The 18,230-nt window shown below is 56.3% G+C and overlaps 1 protein-coding gene across 6 annotated transcripts; it reads right to left on the reverse strand.

Annotated features, from left to right (window-relative positions):
* Positions 1-569: 569 nt before the first annotated feature.
* On the reverse strand, positions 570-17,691 carry EXOC7 (exocyst complex component 7). 6 transcript variants are annotated; one of them, XM_037809301.1, is made up of 20 exons: positions 17,562-17,691; positions 17,286-17,351; positions 15,995-16,179; positions 15,721-15,826; positions 13,243-13,465; positions 11,308-11,475; positions 8,452-8,544; positions 6,409-6,554; positions 5,998-6,150; positions 5,634-5,732; positions 5,176-5,238; positions 4,822-4,888; positions 4,000-4,038; positions 3,158-3,223; positions 2,754-2,874; positions 2,371-2,466; positions 1,485-1,548; positions 1,219-1,260; positions 971-1,104; positions 570-744 (listed from the first exon to the last, which is right to left on the reverse strand). In XM_037809301.1, exons 1-20 carry the CDS (start codon positions 17,619-17,621, stop codon positions 642-644), a joined length of 2,094 nt encoding a protein of 697 aa, XP_037665229.1. In that variant the 5' UTR covers positions 17,622-17,691; the 3' UTR covers positions 570-641. The 6 variants fall into 6 exon arrangements, 5 of the variants coding, with proteins under 5 accessions (XP_037665229.1, XP_037665233.1, XP_037665231.1 ...); XM_037809305.1 differs by lacking the exon at positions 4,000-4,038 and adding an exon at positions 7,519-7,671; XM_037809303.1 differs by lacking the exon at positions 8,452-8,544.
* Between the last annotated feature and the right edge of the window lie 539 nt (positions 17,692-18,230).

Here is an 18,230-nt window from a genome sequence, read left to right on the forward strand (position 1 = left end):
CCATGCAGCCTGATTGTTCCTTCTGCAGCCACCACTGCTGGTGCTGGGCAGCCAGGAGCCTGGGAGTCAGGCTGCATGGGGCGATGGGGACTCATCCTCTGTCCCTTCCTGCAGCACAAGGCGTGGGGAGAGGACCCTCAGGACAGCAGGCAAGGGGTCTGCATTTTCCACACTAAACCCAGAGAAAGTGGTGAACTCTGCTTGCGTCTTCTCCACCCCCTGAGCCCCTCATCACATTTCTGGCTGAAGGGGAGCTCTAGGTCCCCAGCTCTGCTCTGGGAGGAGGTGGGGTCGTTCCGCCCTCCTGCTCTCGGTACACACGAGGCAGCTGTGGATACAAAGCCTCCGTCTTCCTTCTTTCACCTTTCCTGTCTCAGAAGCCATCACGTGGCTCCTGCAGTCAGAGTCACAAAGCCCAGGGTGTGGAGGGACCCCGGCGTTTGGGGGGAGTGCTGGTTTGATGGGGAATGTGGGCTGCAGGACTAGAAGGCTCAGGGACAGAGCTCCTGGCTGGGGCAGTGAAGACAGGTCCCTGTTCCCAAAGGACTTCAAACTCACTGGGCCCAGAGGCAAGTTAACACTGGTTTATCTGTCCAATGACAAGGTTAGTCCGGCAGAATCAGGCAGGGGCAGCAGCAGGCTCAGGCGGAGGTGTCGAAAAGGCGGTCGATCATGTCGCCCACCTGGCCCACGCGGTACTTGATGTACTTATCGGGGTTCTTGGTGAAGGGCACGTTACCATACCTGGCCAGGTACTGAGGTCAGGAGCTCCCCGTCCTGAGCACCACCCCCAGCCCAAGGTGCTCCTGGTGTGGCCTCAGAAATGGCGCAGGGTGCTCCAGAGTGAGGCAGGACGCTGGAGGTGCTGCCCAAACCCACCACCCCCTTCTTCATCTTGAGAGGGGTGCAGGGGCCCAGCTGGGGGAGGAGGGCAAGGCGCATGGCCAGGAAGGGGGCGGGGAGGGCTCACCTGTGCAGAAAGGCCCCGTAGGACTCCTTGACGATGTTTTTCTGAGCCTGGCGAATCTTGTCCCTCTGCTCTGTGTCTGGGATAGCCCAGGCCTTCTGGATCTTGCACAGCTCTTCAAGGCCATCATTGAAGCCCTGGCCACCGAGAAGGCGGAAATGGAAGGAACAAAGACACACATTTTGGGTCCACGTTGCCACTGCTACTGCCACTGCAGCAGCAAGGAGTGGAGGGGCAGGATCCCAACTCACCTTAAAACGCTCCTTGATTATCTGCCGCTCCTTGTCCCGGAGCTAGGGGAGCCAAGGAGAGAGGGCGAAGAAAGCCTCCCTCAGAGCAGGACTGCCCTGCCCGCCTGTCCCCCGACACCCAGCGCCCAGCCCTCCCCGCAGCCCAGAAGGCACAGGCATCTTTTGCTCTCCCGTCCCAGGGCGACACTTGCCCATCCTTTACCAGAGACAAGACACCCGTATCGCATCTGCTACACACCCCTTCCCAGCCCAGGCCTCCAGCCCACCTTGACTCCAGGCTGGAATACAGGCAGGTTCTTCTCAGAGACGTATTCGGTCACCTTTAACCAACTGCCAAGCCAGGGAGGGAAGCATGAGGGCAGAGGACGGGCAGCCCTTGGGCAGCGTCTTCCCTTGGGGTTTTTTTTTTTTTTAACTCCCCATCTATGGTGGGGGGGTGGGGGTAGGTGGGGGCCAGAATCAGTCTGAGTCACAACTAGGCAACAAGCAACTGAGATTCTTCCTTGGGAAGATAAAATGTTTACATCGCTGGCTTTAAGAAGATAAAATGTTTACATTGCTAGCTTTAAAAACTAAGAATAAGAAACAGCCTTTGACATGGTGAACAAATACTTGAAATTACACTTTAACCCTCTATCATGGCAAATTATGATGGAGAAACAGATGAAAAAGGAAGGAGGGCGCCGAGGACAGATCGGTGGGAAGGAAGAGGGAGACCCACTGGGAGGAAGGAACTCACAGGGGGAGACACAAACACCCCGAGGAGAACAGGGGTGGGGAAGCAGAGCAGGGCCCAGAGAGCCTCAACTTCTCAGCGAGTCTGTCGGTCAAATGCTTTTCGCAACCTCGCTGTTCTCTTGGGCTGAACGTTCCCATCCCTACGACAGTCAGTCCTGAAGCGGCCTCAGCCTTAGGACAGGACAGACGGCCTCTGAAGAGGCTGCCCAGAGCAGCCCCGAGGGAGCAGGGCGGGTGGTGAGGGGGCCCACCCTCTCAATTCCCAGGAAGCCTAAAAGTGGAGGCTTCGGGACCCAAGGCCAGACGTCCCTGACGCGTGAGCCCACTCCAGTGGGGCCCGGTGTCTTGAGACTCTGGGCAGCGGGGAGGGTGGGGGGTACCGGGCTGGGGCTGGGGTGGGGGCTGGCCTCTCACCTGCGCTGGTAGGTCTGGATCTGCTGCTCGATGTGCTCCCGATAGGACCGCTCTGCAGTCTTCTGGGTCACAGCCACCAGCTGGATCAGCTCAGACCTGGTGGGAGAGGGGAGGGTGCAGAGAGGGAATTGGATCCTGGGGCCTGAGGGCAGCTGGCCGGCCTCTGCAGCAACACCAGGATGCCAGAGAGGGGGCTCCTGCAATCCCACCCCAGTCTCCTAGAGCTCTGAGAGGGCAGTGCCCCCACCTCGCTGGGCCTTGGGACTGAGCAGAATATAGCCCCCCACCTCACACCCAAGAGGAGCGGGCAGCGGAGGGCACAGCCAGCCCCGGCGGACCGAGGGGAGGGCGTGACATGGCGGGCCAGCCTGCAGCCCACTCACTTCTCCAGGGACTTGAGGATGTAGTTGTAGTTGTTGTGCAGGAAGATGGCGCTCAGAGCTGGGTCTTCATACACCTTGGATTTGCTCAGCAAGTTCAGCTGCAGGTTGCCCAGGACTTTACCTGCACAGGGAAGGATGCAGCCACGCCCGCCATGCCGGTCTGACCCAAATGACCCAATCCTGGGAGCCCCTTGCTCCCGATCCCTTCACCCGACTCCACGGCCCTCGGCAGGCCTTGGCCCTCTCCCCTTGGCCCCTGAACTAGAGGTTAGATGGCAGCTCAAAGGCCAGGAGGGGCTCAGGAGAGGGACCTGAGAATAGGTGGAGTGGGCAGGAAGGAGAAGGAAAGGCAAAGGCAGGGAACACAGGTATCAGGGGCTGCATCGGCAGAAGAGAACACTCACAGATGTAGGTGCTTAGGAGTCGCTTGCTGAACTCGGAGCTGTAGCTGGTGGCTGAAGAACTGGTCTCTGTAGGAAGAGAAGGCCTGTCATCACAGCGGCAGCAGAGGACAGAACCCCCACAGCCCTTCCCTCAGCCCAGGGAGACCCCCAGGAGACCCTAGGAGAGTCCTTGAGACTTTCTCAGGCAGATGGGACACAGAGCAGCTCTGGAGGCAGAGCTGGGTACCTGCTGAGCCACAAGGCTCTCTCCTGCCACAGGGAGACTGACCTCGGACTGTTCTAGAACCCAGAGCAAGCCCTTCTACCATAATAGGGTGGGGTGTTTAAGGAGCTGGCTCATGGCAGGACAGGAGTGGGGACTGACAGCTCTGCCCACCCCTGACCTCTGACCCATGCTGGGTGGTGTGTATGAGGCCCACTCGTCCCAGCTGTCAACAGACTGTCTTAGGATGGGCTCCCCACAGCCTCTCCATTGTCTCCCCCACACTCCCCACGACCCCTCTACCAGGCCCTTCCAAACAAACGGAACCTGCCACTCACACAGAGTGGCCAAGAGGGGGAGGGGAGGCAGAGGAGCGGGAAGGGGAAGGGGGTGGGGGTGGGGGAGGCTGGAGGCTGTGCTTGGGGTGCTGGACCCGGCACGGTGCTGCCTGGAAAGGCTCAGAGACAGAGTGGCCGTGAAGGGAGCTGAGAGAGTTGAGAGCACCCTAAAGGACACAATGTCCCCCATGCGCCCCACTCCCAATCTGGTCCAGAGAGTCTGCTGAGGTGCCCCTGTCCCCAGGGAACCTCCCCCGTGGGGCTTCAGAGGGGAGGATGGGGACGCAGGCCCCACTGCTTACCTCGGGGGTCTAAAGGAATATTGTATGTATCCCCAAGAACTACGGAGTGAGAGGCAGTACACAGAGGGCAAGCGGGGGAGACAAGAAGGAAGAAAGGTGCAAAGTGCAAAAACAGGTTAGAGACGACCGTGGCATCCCAGCTCCAGCAGACCTCACCCCACAACCGCTGGAACACAGACCAGGACACACCCAGGCCGGCCATCTGAAGCCCAGGAAACATGCTGGAAACTGCGGATCTGGAGGGCTGCAGGCCAGAGGCCGCTGCTTGACTCCCTGCCCCCAATATGGGGGAAGAAAGGAAGGGCCCGGGGCCTCTACAAGCTGTGCTGACTCTCAGTGCTTGGAATGACCCAGAAGTGTGCCCCCTGGCCCCTTACGTGCCAGCCTCCCAAGCTCCTCCATGCTTGGGACAGTGATCAGCGAGAGACACCATGCTGAGGGGCCCTGAGATGCCCTCTGAAAGGGTCGGCTGAGTGAGATTCAGTAGGACAGGCGGGTTCAGAGGAGGTGGGGAATATGGAAGGGGCTGCGGGGTCAGGATCGGGCATGTCCTAACAAGTATTCCCAAGGGTAAGGAGAGGCTGGAGATCAGGGTCTCAAAAGGCACTGTCAAACCTCGCTCTCTGGAGGCTCCGACTGGCCACAGGGCCCTTTGCAAGCTGGGTTTCCATCCTGCTCCGCGGAGCTGGGTGACCCTCCTCACTGACCCCTGCTCTGACCCAGGGTGGGCCGTCTTCCCGGGAGGCCTAACCCCACACTGTAGACAAGAGTGAACTGGGGCACGGAGTGGGGGAAGGGCCCGGGCCGGGAGGTGCCAAGTACCTTGGGAGGCCAGCATGGCACCCGCTGTCTCCTGGAAGTCCAGAAGCTGCTGAAGGAAGAGGATGGCCTGGATGGGAGAAAATGGGTCCAGGAGGCAGGCTGAATGGCCAGGACTCGACAGTCTGATTGTCTCCCACAGGGAATGCCTCCTACCACAGTGGGCAGTCCAGGGCCAGGGATCTGCCCCGTGCAAGGGCCTTTGGCTTCAGGCTGCCGGGGCAGGCACCGCTGGCTGAAGACGCCACATACCTCCTGGTCCACACTCCCGCAGAGTGGGGCTTGGGGCCAGGCTGGGGCCTCTTGGCTGGTGCTGGTGCACCCACCCCCCACAAGGTGTCCTCAGGAAGCACCTACATTGCTTGTGAGCTCGTGCACGGTGCCATCCTTGGGCATGTTGTACTCCTTGTCCGGGTCATTCTGTGGGAAAAAAAAAAAGAGAGCCCTGATTCCCAAACAGCTCCTGGGAAAGCCTTGGGCCCACCCCACACCTGTCTGGCCTGCTCATGGCACCACCTCCAGGTAGACTGGTGTTAGGACATCCCTCAGGTACAATGGCTGAGCAAGGACAAGCCAGAAAGGGGAGGCAGGAGCTTCTGGCCTCAGAGGGCTCTGGGGCCCGCTGGGAAAGAAAGGGAACAAATGGGTATAGGCAGGAAAGTAGCCATGCAGCCAGCGTTCCTACAGGGAAGCCCATGCCCCCCACCCCAAGGTCTGTTCTCTGAAGGAGCACCCCAGAACCAGGTCACGGGGGCCCTGATGGGCAGCCCCCCACGAGCCAGCCTGAGGGGAGTAGAGGGAGGGAGGGCAGGCACCTTGATGTTGTCCGCAAAGTCCTCCAGGGCCTTGGCTCCGGTGGTCTCCATGGAGGTGATGAGGCCGGGCAGCTTGTTCTTGGTGCTGGCGGCTGTGCCCTGAGGAAGCACGCGGCTGCACACGCCGGCCAGAGCCCCTACCCAGCACCCTCCACAGCGTGGAGCCCTTCGCCCCAGCCCGAGGGAGCCGCCAATCCTTCCTCCCGCCCCCTGGGAGAAGCTCCACTTTCCCGGGTCCCTGCAGAAGCTGCTCGGTTTGTCCTCAGAGCAGACGTATGGGGGCCCAGAACAGGGCTCTCTCGGGGAGAGGTGGGCAGCAGGATTCCTCCTTCCCGTATCCCCAAGGGCCGCTCTGCCCACACACCTGGAGCACCTGGTCAAACTCAGGTTTGGTCTGCTTGAGGTGCCGCAGGATGGGGAAGACGGTGAGCACGGCAGAGTAGTCGTGTCGGATGATGGCCTTTCGGGCGGCTGACACGATGTTCTCCCCCTCGAGCATCAGCCCATCCAATGCATCCTAAGACAGGGGCAAAGGGATGGCTCAGGGAAGGCAGTTCCCGGGGTGTGGGGGAAAAGCCAGCCCACCGTGGCAGAGAGGGGGCAACGGGGAGGCGACAGCTGGGACACACTACCCAGGAGCCACCCCCAGGGTGCAAGGCAGTGGCTGCAGCTGAGGGCTATAGAGCAAGGCCTGCCCCCAACCTCAAGGTTCTGTAGGGACAGCTCTTGCTGGGGACATGCTGGCCAGAGCCCACCAGGCGGGACAGGGCGGAACCTGTATCAGGGAGTCGAAGGTCTTTTTCTGATGGTGCTCGGGGATGATGTCGGTCAGCAGCTGGTACTCGCTCTGAGCCAGCTTGACAAAGGCACTGACGCAGTGGATGTAGGCGTCAGTCTCCACGTCCAGCATGTCGTCTCTCCCTGTAGGGACGGGAGTGCCCCTGAGGGCTGGACCGGGATGGCCACTCTCCCTGCTGGGGGCTGTGGCTTCCCCAGCTCCTGAGCCCGTGGCTCAGCCTGCAGCAGATGGAAGAGGCCGACTATTCTGGGGCAGAAAGCCAGGAAGACAACACTGGCCCGGCTGGGTGCCAGGGGAAAGCAGGAGCTGGGTCCAGCTTTTGTCCCACCTTTGTTTTCAGTTCTGCCACAGACAGTGTTTAAGTCCCAGAGCAGCAGATACTGAATGTGGTGGGAGAAGGATAAGAGGATAAAGAGGCAAGGAGGGAAGGTCCCAAAGTCAACTTCCTGGGTAGGGCATATCTGGTCACAAAGGCTGAGGACTCTGAACTGTACTGGAGAGAGGGCAGCCCGGGAGGGAGGCAGGCCCCTGTGCTCACGTACCTGAGTAAGTACTGGGCCCCTGAAGGCAACTGGCAGCCCAGCTGGGCCTCTGGGATGTACGGGACGGCCCTCTGAGGCTGGCTGGCACAGGGTCAAATGGGAGGTAATGGGAGCCCCAGGGAGGGAGGCCTCCTTGGTTGTCAGCTGCACCAGAAGGAGACTGGCTCCTGCTATCAGAGGCCAGGGCAGGGGTGCCCGCAGCTGGGACGTGTGACAGAACAGCCTGGTCCCAGGTGGCAAGGGAATGCGCTCCAAAGGCTTAGAGCTTTGGAGCTGCTGCTGAAGTCAAGACGTCAGGGCTTCCTGCCCTCTCGGCCTGCCTTGGCCCCTACCCTGAGAGCCAGGCGGGCACTCCCATCTGGAGGGAGGCAAGGAGACCTGGTGCCCAGAAGAGAGAGGGACCAGAGGGAGGAAGCAGCTGGGCAGGCCCGGGCCGATCCGCAGCACGGGGTAGCCTGGCGGGGCCAGGCGGGAGCAGGGCCTCAGGGACGGCTGTGAAGGAAGCCGTCAGCGGCCGCTCTCAGAACTGGGCTGTGGAACTCACCGGCCAGCAGCCCTGGCTTGTCGTTCAGGGCCTCGGACAGGTGTTTAACCTGGAAACCAGCTCGCGGACTGGTGAGATATGGGCCGCACAAACACAAGCAGTGGTTTATCCAGGGGCCAGGTGGGCTGCCCCTCAGGGGACGGGGAAGATGCCCTCGTCTCCGGGGGTGGGGTGTGAGGTGGGGCGTAGGGAAAAGGGGCTTGGGAGGGCTCTGGGGCCCCCTCTGCCTCAAACCACCTCGGGAACAGCCATTTCAAGCCTGATCTGCAGGGCACCAAGACCATCTCCAGGGGCTCGTTCCCCAGCCCACAGGCCAAGGGAAAGCTGGGGGAGGACCGAGGAGGGTGCTGGGGCGCTTCCGGCAGCGGCAGAGGTCTGATGCTTGGTCCTAGGGAGTTTCCCCTTCTAACCGCATTTGAGGAGAGACCCAGTTGCAGTTAGAGACATGTCACAGGTGGGAACAGCCTTCATTTGCCCCCCAGGGGACAGGCCCAGCAGGGCAGGAGACCTGCTGCCCTTCTCTGCCCGTCACCCAGCTGCACATTCGCTCCTATCCAAAGTGGGGGACAGGGGGAGGTAGCCTAAGCCAGCTCGGTGCTGCCACTGCTGGTCTGAGCGTGAAAGGGCTGCCCCGTAACAAAGAACTTTCTCTGGTTTCAAACAGGAGACAAGGACAGAGACAGGGATGGGAGGGAAGGGGAGCCAGGAGGGCAGAGCTGCTGTCAGCCAGACAGGACCAGGTCAAGGGCCACGAGGCTGGTCCTGCGCCTGTGGACGGCTGGTGGCATCAGGGAACTGCAGTCCAAACCCCCCACCCCAAGCTTCCCTCAGGGTGACTCCGAGGCCCTCCTGGGTGGCTGGAGGCTCTGCCCTGCCAGGTGAGTGGACACACAGTGGAGGAGCAGGGACGGGAGAGAAGCACGGGGTCATTACCTTCCAGAGGAATGAGGTTAGAGCCCCCCTTTTTCCCATCTAGACCATGCTGGGAATACTGTTTCAGAAGGTTCTGAGCCTTACGGATCGTCCCTGTCACCAGAGCCACACAGAGAGGAGACAAGAAGACCTAGGAAATGAGTGAGAGAAAACAGCAGCGCCCCCCCCCACCCCCCGCCCCAGGCTCCACGCTGGCTCCCAGCCCGAGCATGCCCAAGACACCACCGCTCCCAGCAGGCCCTTCCCCAGGACCACCTGAGACCCCGAGGACACAAAGGAAAGAAAGGAAACTCCGGTTCCCCTAAACGGGGCTCCTGATTGTGCTATCGATTCCTGTGAGCCTGGATTCAAGTTTGTTTTAGGAAGCGCAGAGGGAGAAGGAGATAAAATGAGCAAAGATCCACCAGGAGAAGCCAAACACAAAAAATACCACGGGTGGCCTTCAACCTGAAGGGATGAGGTGCCGGGATGGAGGAGTGCCCGACGAGGCTCTCACACCCAGCGGGCCCGGGCCCGGAGTCCAGGCGGGGTGCGCCGAGCACGCCCAGTGTCGGGACCTAGGCCCAACCACGGTCAGAGGGCAGCAGAACCAGGGGGTTGCTGGGGTGCGACTGAGCTTCCTGGGAGAGCAGCGTCCCGGACGGGAGGCCTGGAGGCCGAGGCAGCCTCGCCCCACACACCGGAGGAGTTGCCCAAACCACCCAAAGCAACTGGAAAAAACTCAAAAGCCAAGAAGTTAATAGAAGCCACCACACAGAGGGCACGGAGGGAGGGTCACAGGGGCAAGTACATGCCCTTGGCTCAGGTGAAAAACAACAGTTAGTCTCACAAGTGAAAACAATCAAAACCAAACTGCAGCACCCACAGTCTCCTGGGTCAGCCATCTCCATAGGGATGGGAACCTCAGCGCGGAAAATGTAGGGAAATAAAATGACCTTTAAAATAGACACACAGCAAATGGGGGGTGCACAAGCTTAACTCTGGTCCGTCTGCCCTGGAGACTTCTCTCCCTCCCCCACCCTGAGCACTCAGCACAGAGAAGCAGCCCCCAAAAGGCTGGTAGTAGAAGGCGTGCAGCCAGGAGTGGCCTGGATTTTTCCATCTATACTGCACCCCACCTAGCACCTAACCAACTTCCACGGCACTGCTCAGCTCCCGGCCCCCAGCGTCTTCCTCCTTCCCCGAGTGGGCCTCGCTGATGAGTGCCCCAGATTCCCGCCCTGCCTGACCCAGCGGCATGGGTGTGCATCGGGGACACTGATCAGGGAGCCACCAAAGCCATCAGGCTCCCGGTTGCACAGATGACACTGAAGTGGGTGTTTCATTACCCACCAAAGCCACCCTGCTCCTGTCCTCAAAGCCCAGAACTAATGTTCCTGAGGCCTGATCCTCCCACCCCGGGCATCGGTCCTGCACCCGGCAGCCCAAGAAACCACGGAGCTCCTCACTCGGAGTTTCCTCTCATGCCTCTAAGCCAAGGGTGGGTGAGGGCCATGTGAGACCCCTGGGATAAGATCCACCTCCCCAAAGGGCCCAGCCCTGCGGGCCAGAGTACTCTGGAGGCACTGCTGTCAGGGTCCTGGGGCCTCGGGGGCCTGGCAGAGACCGACACAGAAGGGGAGCAGACACTGCCCCGCTGAGGCTCCCCAAGGCGGAGCATGCAGGGATGCAGAGTGTTGGCCAGGGTTAATGTTTGCAGCAGATTTCCGGGGCTGCAACCAGGGTCTCCACACTGCAGGGGAGAGGCAGGGTGCCTCCTGCAGGGCTCCTAGGCCCAGCTTTCCTGAAGGCGGCTTCCTCTGCCATTTCAGATCTAACCAGGTCAGTCTCCAAGCCCTAAACAGAGGCCTGGGGAGGACCAGGTGCTCTTGTTGAATGTGAACAGAGGCTGGTCCTCGAGGGGCAGGGGTGGGCAGGAACTGCAGAAGTGGAGGGTGCAAGGCCTCCACCAAGCCTGCTGTCAGGAGCTGTGGGTCCCATAGGCCAGGCCTGGGCATGTGCCCACAGCAGCAGCTGGGGAGGGGTCCAGCTAAGGTGGGAGGGGACAGAGGAGACCTGGATGCCCCTGGCTTTTCTGTCCCCATCATTCCCTGCTGCAGCCCCTCACCCTGGACTATCCCAGCCCCCCCTTGGGCTAGAGCAGCACCTCTCTGCAGGCCTGCCGAGCTGCTACCCAGGGGCCCAGACCAAGGGGGTATGAGGATGATGAGGAGAAAGAACAGACAAGACAGTGAGCCGCTCATGTGCTTGGCCAAGACACAACCGCCCTGCTTCCCAGGCCTCTCTCGACACAATGCCCTTCCTTGACTTTTTCACAACACAGCACTGACTTCACAGTGAAGCCTCAAAGCCAGACTAAGTTCCTTGGAGAAGACGCCCTGGGATTTTTTTTTCCTTTCCCTCATCTGCTTTTCACCTACAGACCTCTTCAAATCACTCTGGTCTCCTGGAAGGCAGAGGCTAGAGAGCTGGGCCCCTTTCCCACTGTCTTGGCTGCAGCAACACCCTGGCCTCCTGGCAGGACAAGAATGAGGGAGAGGGGGCCCAGCAAGCAGCTCTGGCCGTGCCCCCCTCACCTGCCTCCACAGAGACAACTGAGCACATCTCTGTGACACCCCCCGCCCCCATGCCAAAGACATCTATGGAACACCCCAACCCTGCTGAGTAGACAGGAAGAGCCCTCATTCCCTGGGGGCCTTGTTGGGGGGGGGGTGCCCCCGGAAACCCTTGCTTTCTGTCCTGTGTACCTACAGTGGGGGTATCGCGAAGACGCGCTGCTAACCTAGGACAGAGAAAGGCCACCCCAGTCCCAGCCAGCCTCTGCCTGTTGCTGGATGGGCCAGGATCGGGGCTCACCTGGCCGCTTGATGGGCTTCTTGGTGGGTGTGTCTTTCCTCTTGCTGGGGATAGCAGGGGAGTAGGGAACCCCAGAGGAAGAACTGCTCTTCCGGAAGTGCTCCTTCAGGCCCTTGATGGAGCGGTCCAGCTGGCTGGAGCGAATCTGGTAGTAGACGTTCATGAAGTCTGGGGAGAGTAGAGCAACTGAGGATGGGCAACCGGGGTCCCTGCCTCTGCCCGTCCCCACGAGACGCAGCCCCCCAGGGCAGCAGCTGAGCCCACTGTTTTCTGCCTGTTGACCCCTTCCTAGCAAAAGCGCTAGTGACCTAGATCTAGATCTAGTGATCTAGATTTCAGTGACCTATCCCAAATTAGGCAGAATCTTGAGAGAGAACCACCTCCAAAAGAACTGACAGATAATTGTAAATTTTGAATCATAAGGTTTTTTATAATTAAAAAAATATAAAGCTCATCTTCAGATTCAACTTGGTAAGTGTCAAAGGTTGAGAACGATTTTTAGGAGGAAAAAGGCAATAAATATCAGTGAATGAAAAAACACATCATATCCTTAGCCATTAGTGAAACTCAAATTTAAAAAGTTAGAGGACCATGACAGCCCCATCAGAGAGCAAAGATAAATAAAATTAATGAGGAGCAAGTGGCCATGGGGCTGCTGGTAAGTCTGTCGACAGGCCCTGTCTACCTGGAGACTAACTCACGATGGGAAGAAAGTTACACATCTGTCCAGCCCCTCATATCCGATAACTGTGCCTTTGAGAATACACTCCCCGAGAACTCCCCAAATGAAAAAACAATTCACACAAATGTGCTCAGTAATAATATCTGTCAATAATGGAAAACTGGAAACTTCCCAAATGCACATGAGTGAGGAACAAGCTACAGAAACCACAGTCCATTTCAGCAGTTCCCAACAAATCTGTTACAGGGAAGCCCAGCGTAAAAAGGAGACCACAGCAGAGCGGCTGTGGGTGAAGGGTGCTGAGGGGTCTGAACCTGTCCACTTGGCTTCCTCTCGACCCCACGGGAGCCCCGGAAGACCTCTGCTGAGTCCCAGGCTCCTCCCCCACAGCACAGGTACCACGGGCTTGTTCACGTGGTAACACACCTGGCACCGGGAGACCTGCACCACACGCTCCCCGGGGAACGTGGCGGGGCGCAGATCAGGTGAGGCACACTGACAACTTGGCAATGTCCACATTAACAAAGGGGAGGAGGGTATGGAGGGCCAAGAGGCCTCTCTTGGAATATTCTTTGGAGTTTTTATTTTCTAAAAATTTTGCTTAATTCCTAGGATGGGGGAAAGAAATGATGGTACTACTATACCATGGAACGTTATGGAATACCATGGAATATTATGCAATGGTTAAAGAGAACGAAGCAATTGTAAAGGCACTGATGTGGAACCATCTCAAGAAATATCACTAGGGGAAAATGCAATTGTAGGATAGTGCTTAGTATGCTCCCATTTGGGAGTGAGGATGGCAGGATCCGTATTTTTCTTTTACACACATAGGCATACAGACATGCTCACACACTCACACATGCTTACACAAACTCCCACAGTTGCATAAAGATTTTTGGAAGGGTATAAAAAAACTTTATCAGTGTTCAGCTTTGGGGTATGTTATTATAGGCATTAGGGAAATGGGGGTGGACTTTTACTTTTCACCTAAGGCTTTTGTGTAGTTAAAAATTTTACAACTGATCAAAAAAAGTAAAGAAACAGAAGTAAATAAAGAAAAGGTTGGATTTGACTAGATGCACAGTTTGATACATGAACTGTAGATGTATTACTCACATTGTTTCCTATTAGACCTTTTATTAAACAAAACAAAACAAAACAAAAAAACCAGCTCAATTAAAGAAATAAAGGGGAAAAAAGGCCACTGCCCCTGGCCCTGCCAGAGGTGGCCGAGGCCGAGGCGCTCTCACCTTGGTTGCGGCCGTACTCCACCAGCCAGCGCGAGATGCGGATCGCGTCCTGCAGCACGCCCTCAGGCAGGTGCTCCAGAGGCACCTCCTCCTGGACCTCCAGCTCGTCCTCGCCGCTGATGAGATCCAGGATGAGCACAGGGGAGACGACTTTACTGTGCCGGGTCATCAGGCTGCGGAACTCGGACTCCAGCGACTCCTTCCCCCGCTCGAACAGCAGCTTCTGCAGGGAGGGCGGAAGGAGGAGCATCCGCTGCTGCCTCGGCGCTCAGCGGCCCGCGCCTTCTCCGGCCGCCCTGCCTTCCGCGCTCCGGGCCGCTGCCCGCCTCTGCCTTCGCTTCCTTAAACCCAGGGGAGAAAAACCAGGAAGCCTTCCTTCATTTTTTCTTTATCTCAGGTTCTCGCAAAAGTTATGCTCCCAGGTAAAATGCCAGGGCTTGGCAAAAAGAGGATGCTTAATAAGTACTGACTGATCATTTTCTTACTGTGCTGTTAATCTGTGTTCTTGTAAGAAAGGGGATGAAAAAGAAAAAAATGGATAAACTGGACTACATCAAAATTAAAAACTTTTGTGCTGCAAGTGATACCATCAGAAAGTGAAAAGTCAATCCACAGAAAGGGAGAAAATATTTGCAAATCTTTTATCTGATAAGGGACTGGACTCCAGAATATATTGAGAACTTTTATAACTCAGCAAAAAAAAAAAAAAAAAAAAAAAAAAAAGACAAATTTAAAATGCCTGTGCAGAATCTGCCCAATTTAAAAATGGGCAAAGATTCTGCATAGGCATTTCTCCAAAGAAGATACACAAATGACCTACAAGCACATGAAAAGATGCTCATTATCAGCCATCAGGAACAGGCAAATCAAAACCATAATGAGATTCCACTTCACACCCACAGGACAATAACAAGTGTTGGCAAGGATGTGGAAAATTGGAACTTCCACACATTGCTGGTGGGAATGTAGCAGTGCAGCCACTGTGGAAAACGTTCTGGGAGTTCCTCCTAAAATTACACATAGAGTTACCATATGACCCGGCAATTCCATTCCCAAAGAACTGAAAACAGACTTGTATACAAGTGTTCACAGCAACCAAAAAAAGGGAAACTCAAAGGTCCATAAACAGATGAATGGACAAATGAGCAGTATATCCATACAATGTGATATTATCCAGCCATAAAAAAGAATGAAGTTCTGATACATGCAACAACGTGAATGAACTCTGAACACATTACGCTAAATGAAAGAAGCTAGTCACAAAAGACCACATATTATAAGACTCCAATTATATGAAATGTCCAGAATAGGAAAACCTATAGAGACAGAAAGCAGACGAGTGACTGCCGGGGGCTGACAGGGCTGGAGGGGACAGGAGGACAGTGAATGCTAAAGGCTCCTAGGGTTTCTTCTCGGGATGATGAAAATGTTCCAAAATTGATTGTGATGATGGCTGCACAACTCTGACTGTACTAAAACCACTGAATTTTATACTTTAAGTGGGTGGATTTTGTATCAGTGAAGATGTCAAAAAAGAGAAAGACAAAAGAAGAGTTGCAATATTTCTGGTTTAAATGAAAATTAAGTCCTCTGGGACAAACCTATGGTTCTACTATCTTTTGTATTCTCCTCCTCCATCCCACCCCCACCCCCACATTCTAGCTCAGAGCTCTGCATACTGTGACTGAAACTTGGCAGGGACCCTTAAGAAGAAACTACTCTGCAGACCCCGACCTCCCAGTCTGAGACACAGGCTCCCCACCTCGGGCTGCAGCACACTGGTGATGCTGGTATGCCCCCACTGGGCTACAGGCGTGCCAGGGTCCTGATCCCATCAGCCCTCAAGGCAGCCAGGGGGGTCCTGGGAAGCCGGAGACCAGTCTAGTTTCCAATTTGCCCCCATGTGCCACGGAAATATTCTCACTTCTGAGGTGTGCCATGATGGGAGAAAAGCTGGGAATCACTGCTCTAAGCAAAAGCACCTTGGTCAAGAGAAGGCGTGCCAGGAGACTGGGTCCAAGATGGGCCCTCCCCTGACACACTTACACTTTCGGTTCCACTCACCTTCTTGGGTCTCGGGCTCTGCTCCCACCCTCCTCTGGTCTCCAGCCTCGCCTTCTCTCAACACACTGAGTACCCCTCACTTCCCGGCCTTTCCCCACCTTGCCTGATGACCCAAGGACCCCAATACTTAAACACAAAGGCATCACACAAGATACAAACACAAAACCACAAATTTATTCCCAAAAATTAAATGTTAAATTTATAGTTAACACATAATTCAAACAAATTATGCGGAGTGTAATAAAAACGTAAACTTGTAATTCCTGAGGCAGAGGTCTTAGTATCTATAGAATGTGAATTCTACTATATATTTCTGTTTATTCTACTATATACTCCTTTAAGCTGGTCCGCTATTTCCATATGAGACCAGTTGGATGTCCCCAACCCTCTTCCTTTACTCCGCTGGTCGCTTACCACTTTGTTGAGCTCTGGGCTGTCTGGACTATTGTCTTGGAAATACTCCACAGCTTTCTGAATCTTGGCCATGCTTCCTAGGTACTCCTCCAGCCTACCTGTGGGGCTGCGAAGAAAAAGAGTCTGATCGGGTTAGGGAGCAGTGGAGAGGAAGGATTAGGCCATGGTATTCGAAAGGAGACAAAGAGAATTAACACAGGGGACTCTGAACACAAATGTATCCTACCCCTCCCTTCTGAGGCCCAGAGCAGGTGGCCCTCTGGCCCTGGCTCACCCCTCCCTGATGATCTTCTCGGTGTCACTGGCCACATGGTAGTAGCTGATGACGTGGTCCAGGCACGATAGGGTCTTCTCCACATTTTCCTGCAGCCGCTGCAGATTCTCCGTCTGCTTGTGCACAGGGATGATGGAGTTCTCCAGCTTCATAAGGCGGCTCTCAAAGGACGACAGGATAGAGACCTGTTGGGAGAAAGCCTCTGCCCTCAGGCCTTAGGGTGGTCCCAGCCCTGCTTCCTCTCAACCACAAGGTCTTTGGCATTTCCTGCCTTTTCTCTGGTTTTCTAGACAATAAGGTCCACGAAGGAGAGGACAGAGACTCCTGTCTCCCCAGCACCTAGCACGTCCCTGGCACATAGGAGGTGGACCCCCCAAAACTGGTTGATTTGAAGGTAAACTAAGCATCAAATCAACTCCTAAGGTAATCATTCCAGGATGGCTTCCCTTCCACCCTTTGAAGCCACATCTCAATTTCTGCTCTCTTTGAAGCTTTCCTAGACCAACCAGGAAGTTATTCATATAGAACAGTCAAAGCACTGCTGCACCTTCAAAATCCTCCCTCTAAAGGTGAATCTCATTCTGCAAGAAACAGGACTTCATCACTGTGTTACCCAATGCAAATCCAAGTTTATATCTACTCAACATCTGCCTGCCCAATCTCCCCTAAGAATAAAGAAGAAACGAATGCTTATTGAGCACCAGTTGTATACCAGGCACTGTGCAAGATGCATCAGTCCATATGACCTTCACAGCCACGTCAGGAGGTTGACAATGTCTCTGTTTTAGCACACCAGCTAACTGAGGCTCAGAGTTACCTGGGTAGAGCCACCCGACTGTGTGGAGTAAGCAGTAGGGTAGGGACTAGTTCTCAGAGGTGTTTGAGCTTAGGGCTCATTCTACCCCGAAAGTCCTCTGTGGGTGAAGGCTGCGTCTTTTAAGCTCTCAGTAATTTCAAATCTCAAAGTCATCTCAGAGTGCCACCCCTACAGGGACAGTCCTGACTTGCATTAATGATGACAGTCTCACTAAATGTTTGCAGCAAGAGAGAAGGAAGAATGGAAAGCTTAGACAGAAAGCAGAGAGTCCAGGTCAGCGGGGGCTGCAGGATCTTCAGCGAGAGGGTGGAATATGCAGGAGGGGCAGTAGGTTAAGAAACAGGCCACATCGCTGCCAGAGAAACCCTCGCATTACCACCATCTCTCTCCACCCCAGAACCCCAGGCCTTGGGTACCCGGAACCGCCACGTCACAGGGCTCCTCTCCGCCCCTCCCAGCTGAAGAGTTTCTCACCATGTTCCTGGTGAGCTGGTCGCTCTTCTCCAGGCTGTCTCTGATAAAGGACAGCGTCTCCTCCTCCTGCGGGAAGCGGAAGGGGGGACATCACCAGTGGCCGGAGGCTAAGGGAGATGCCTGCGTCCTCGGCCCCACAGCCTCGCCCCTCGCCCCAACAGTCTCCTCACAGGGAGTGCCCCCTCCCACCCCTGCCTCCTCCCGGAGTAGATGCCCGGCCCGGATCTCGGCCCCTTTCCCTCACCTCCTCCCTCGACTCCCCATCGCCAGCCCCACCTGCTTCAGCTTGTCCTCGATCTCCCGCCGTCGAGCGGACGCCTCCTGCGGGGGGATCATCGCTCCGAACCCTGCAACTCCCACTCCTCACTACCTTTCCCCACGGTCCCACTGTGCTTCCGTCCCTGCCACACCCACTTCCGTCTTTAGTCCCGCCCCGGCGCCGCGCTGGTGCTGCCATGTTGGGAGTGGCTAGTGGAAGTGCGCCTGCGCAGGGCTCAGTAACGGGCCAAGCAAAGCGGCCATCTTGGGTGTGTCTGACAATAGTGGCGTCCCCGGAGCGCGGTGGTTTCCCCCTGATGTGGGTTCCCTGCCTCTGCAGAGAAGGTTCTTGAGCGGTGTTACTCTGCCCGCGGCTCGCTTGCCGGTTCGAAACTTGACAAAGGCCGCTGGGTTCAGGATCCAATGTCGAGTGCAGACAGAGCGTGTCACAAAACAGATGCCCAATATGTGCCCATTTAGTGAACTCGGAGCTTGTGTGGTAGATTCCCCCTTTCGTCCCTTTATTAAATGAAAGCATATTGAGCGGGCCCTGTGTGCACCGCCCGGGCCCGGGGCTGGGACAGAGCACTTGCCCTTGGCCCTCGGGGAATCCATAGCCTTAACCTGACTTGCGCAGGGACCAGCCAAGTACACGGGGCTGGCCGGCTTCTCGCAGCATTCGTCTCG

Source organism: Choloepus didactylus, chromosome 18 (genome assembly GCF_015220235.1).
Source record: "Choloepus didactylus isolate mChoDid1 chromosome 18, mChoDid1.pri, whole genome shotgun sequence".
Taxonomy (NCBI): domain Eukaryota; kingdom Metazoa; phylum Chordata; class Mammalia; order Pilosa; family Megalonychidae; genus Choloepus; species Choloepus didactylus.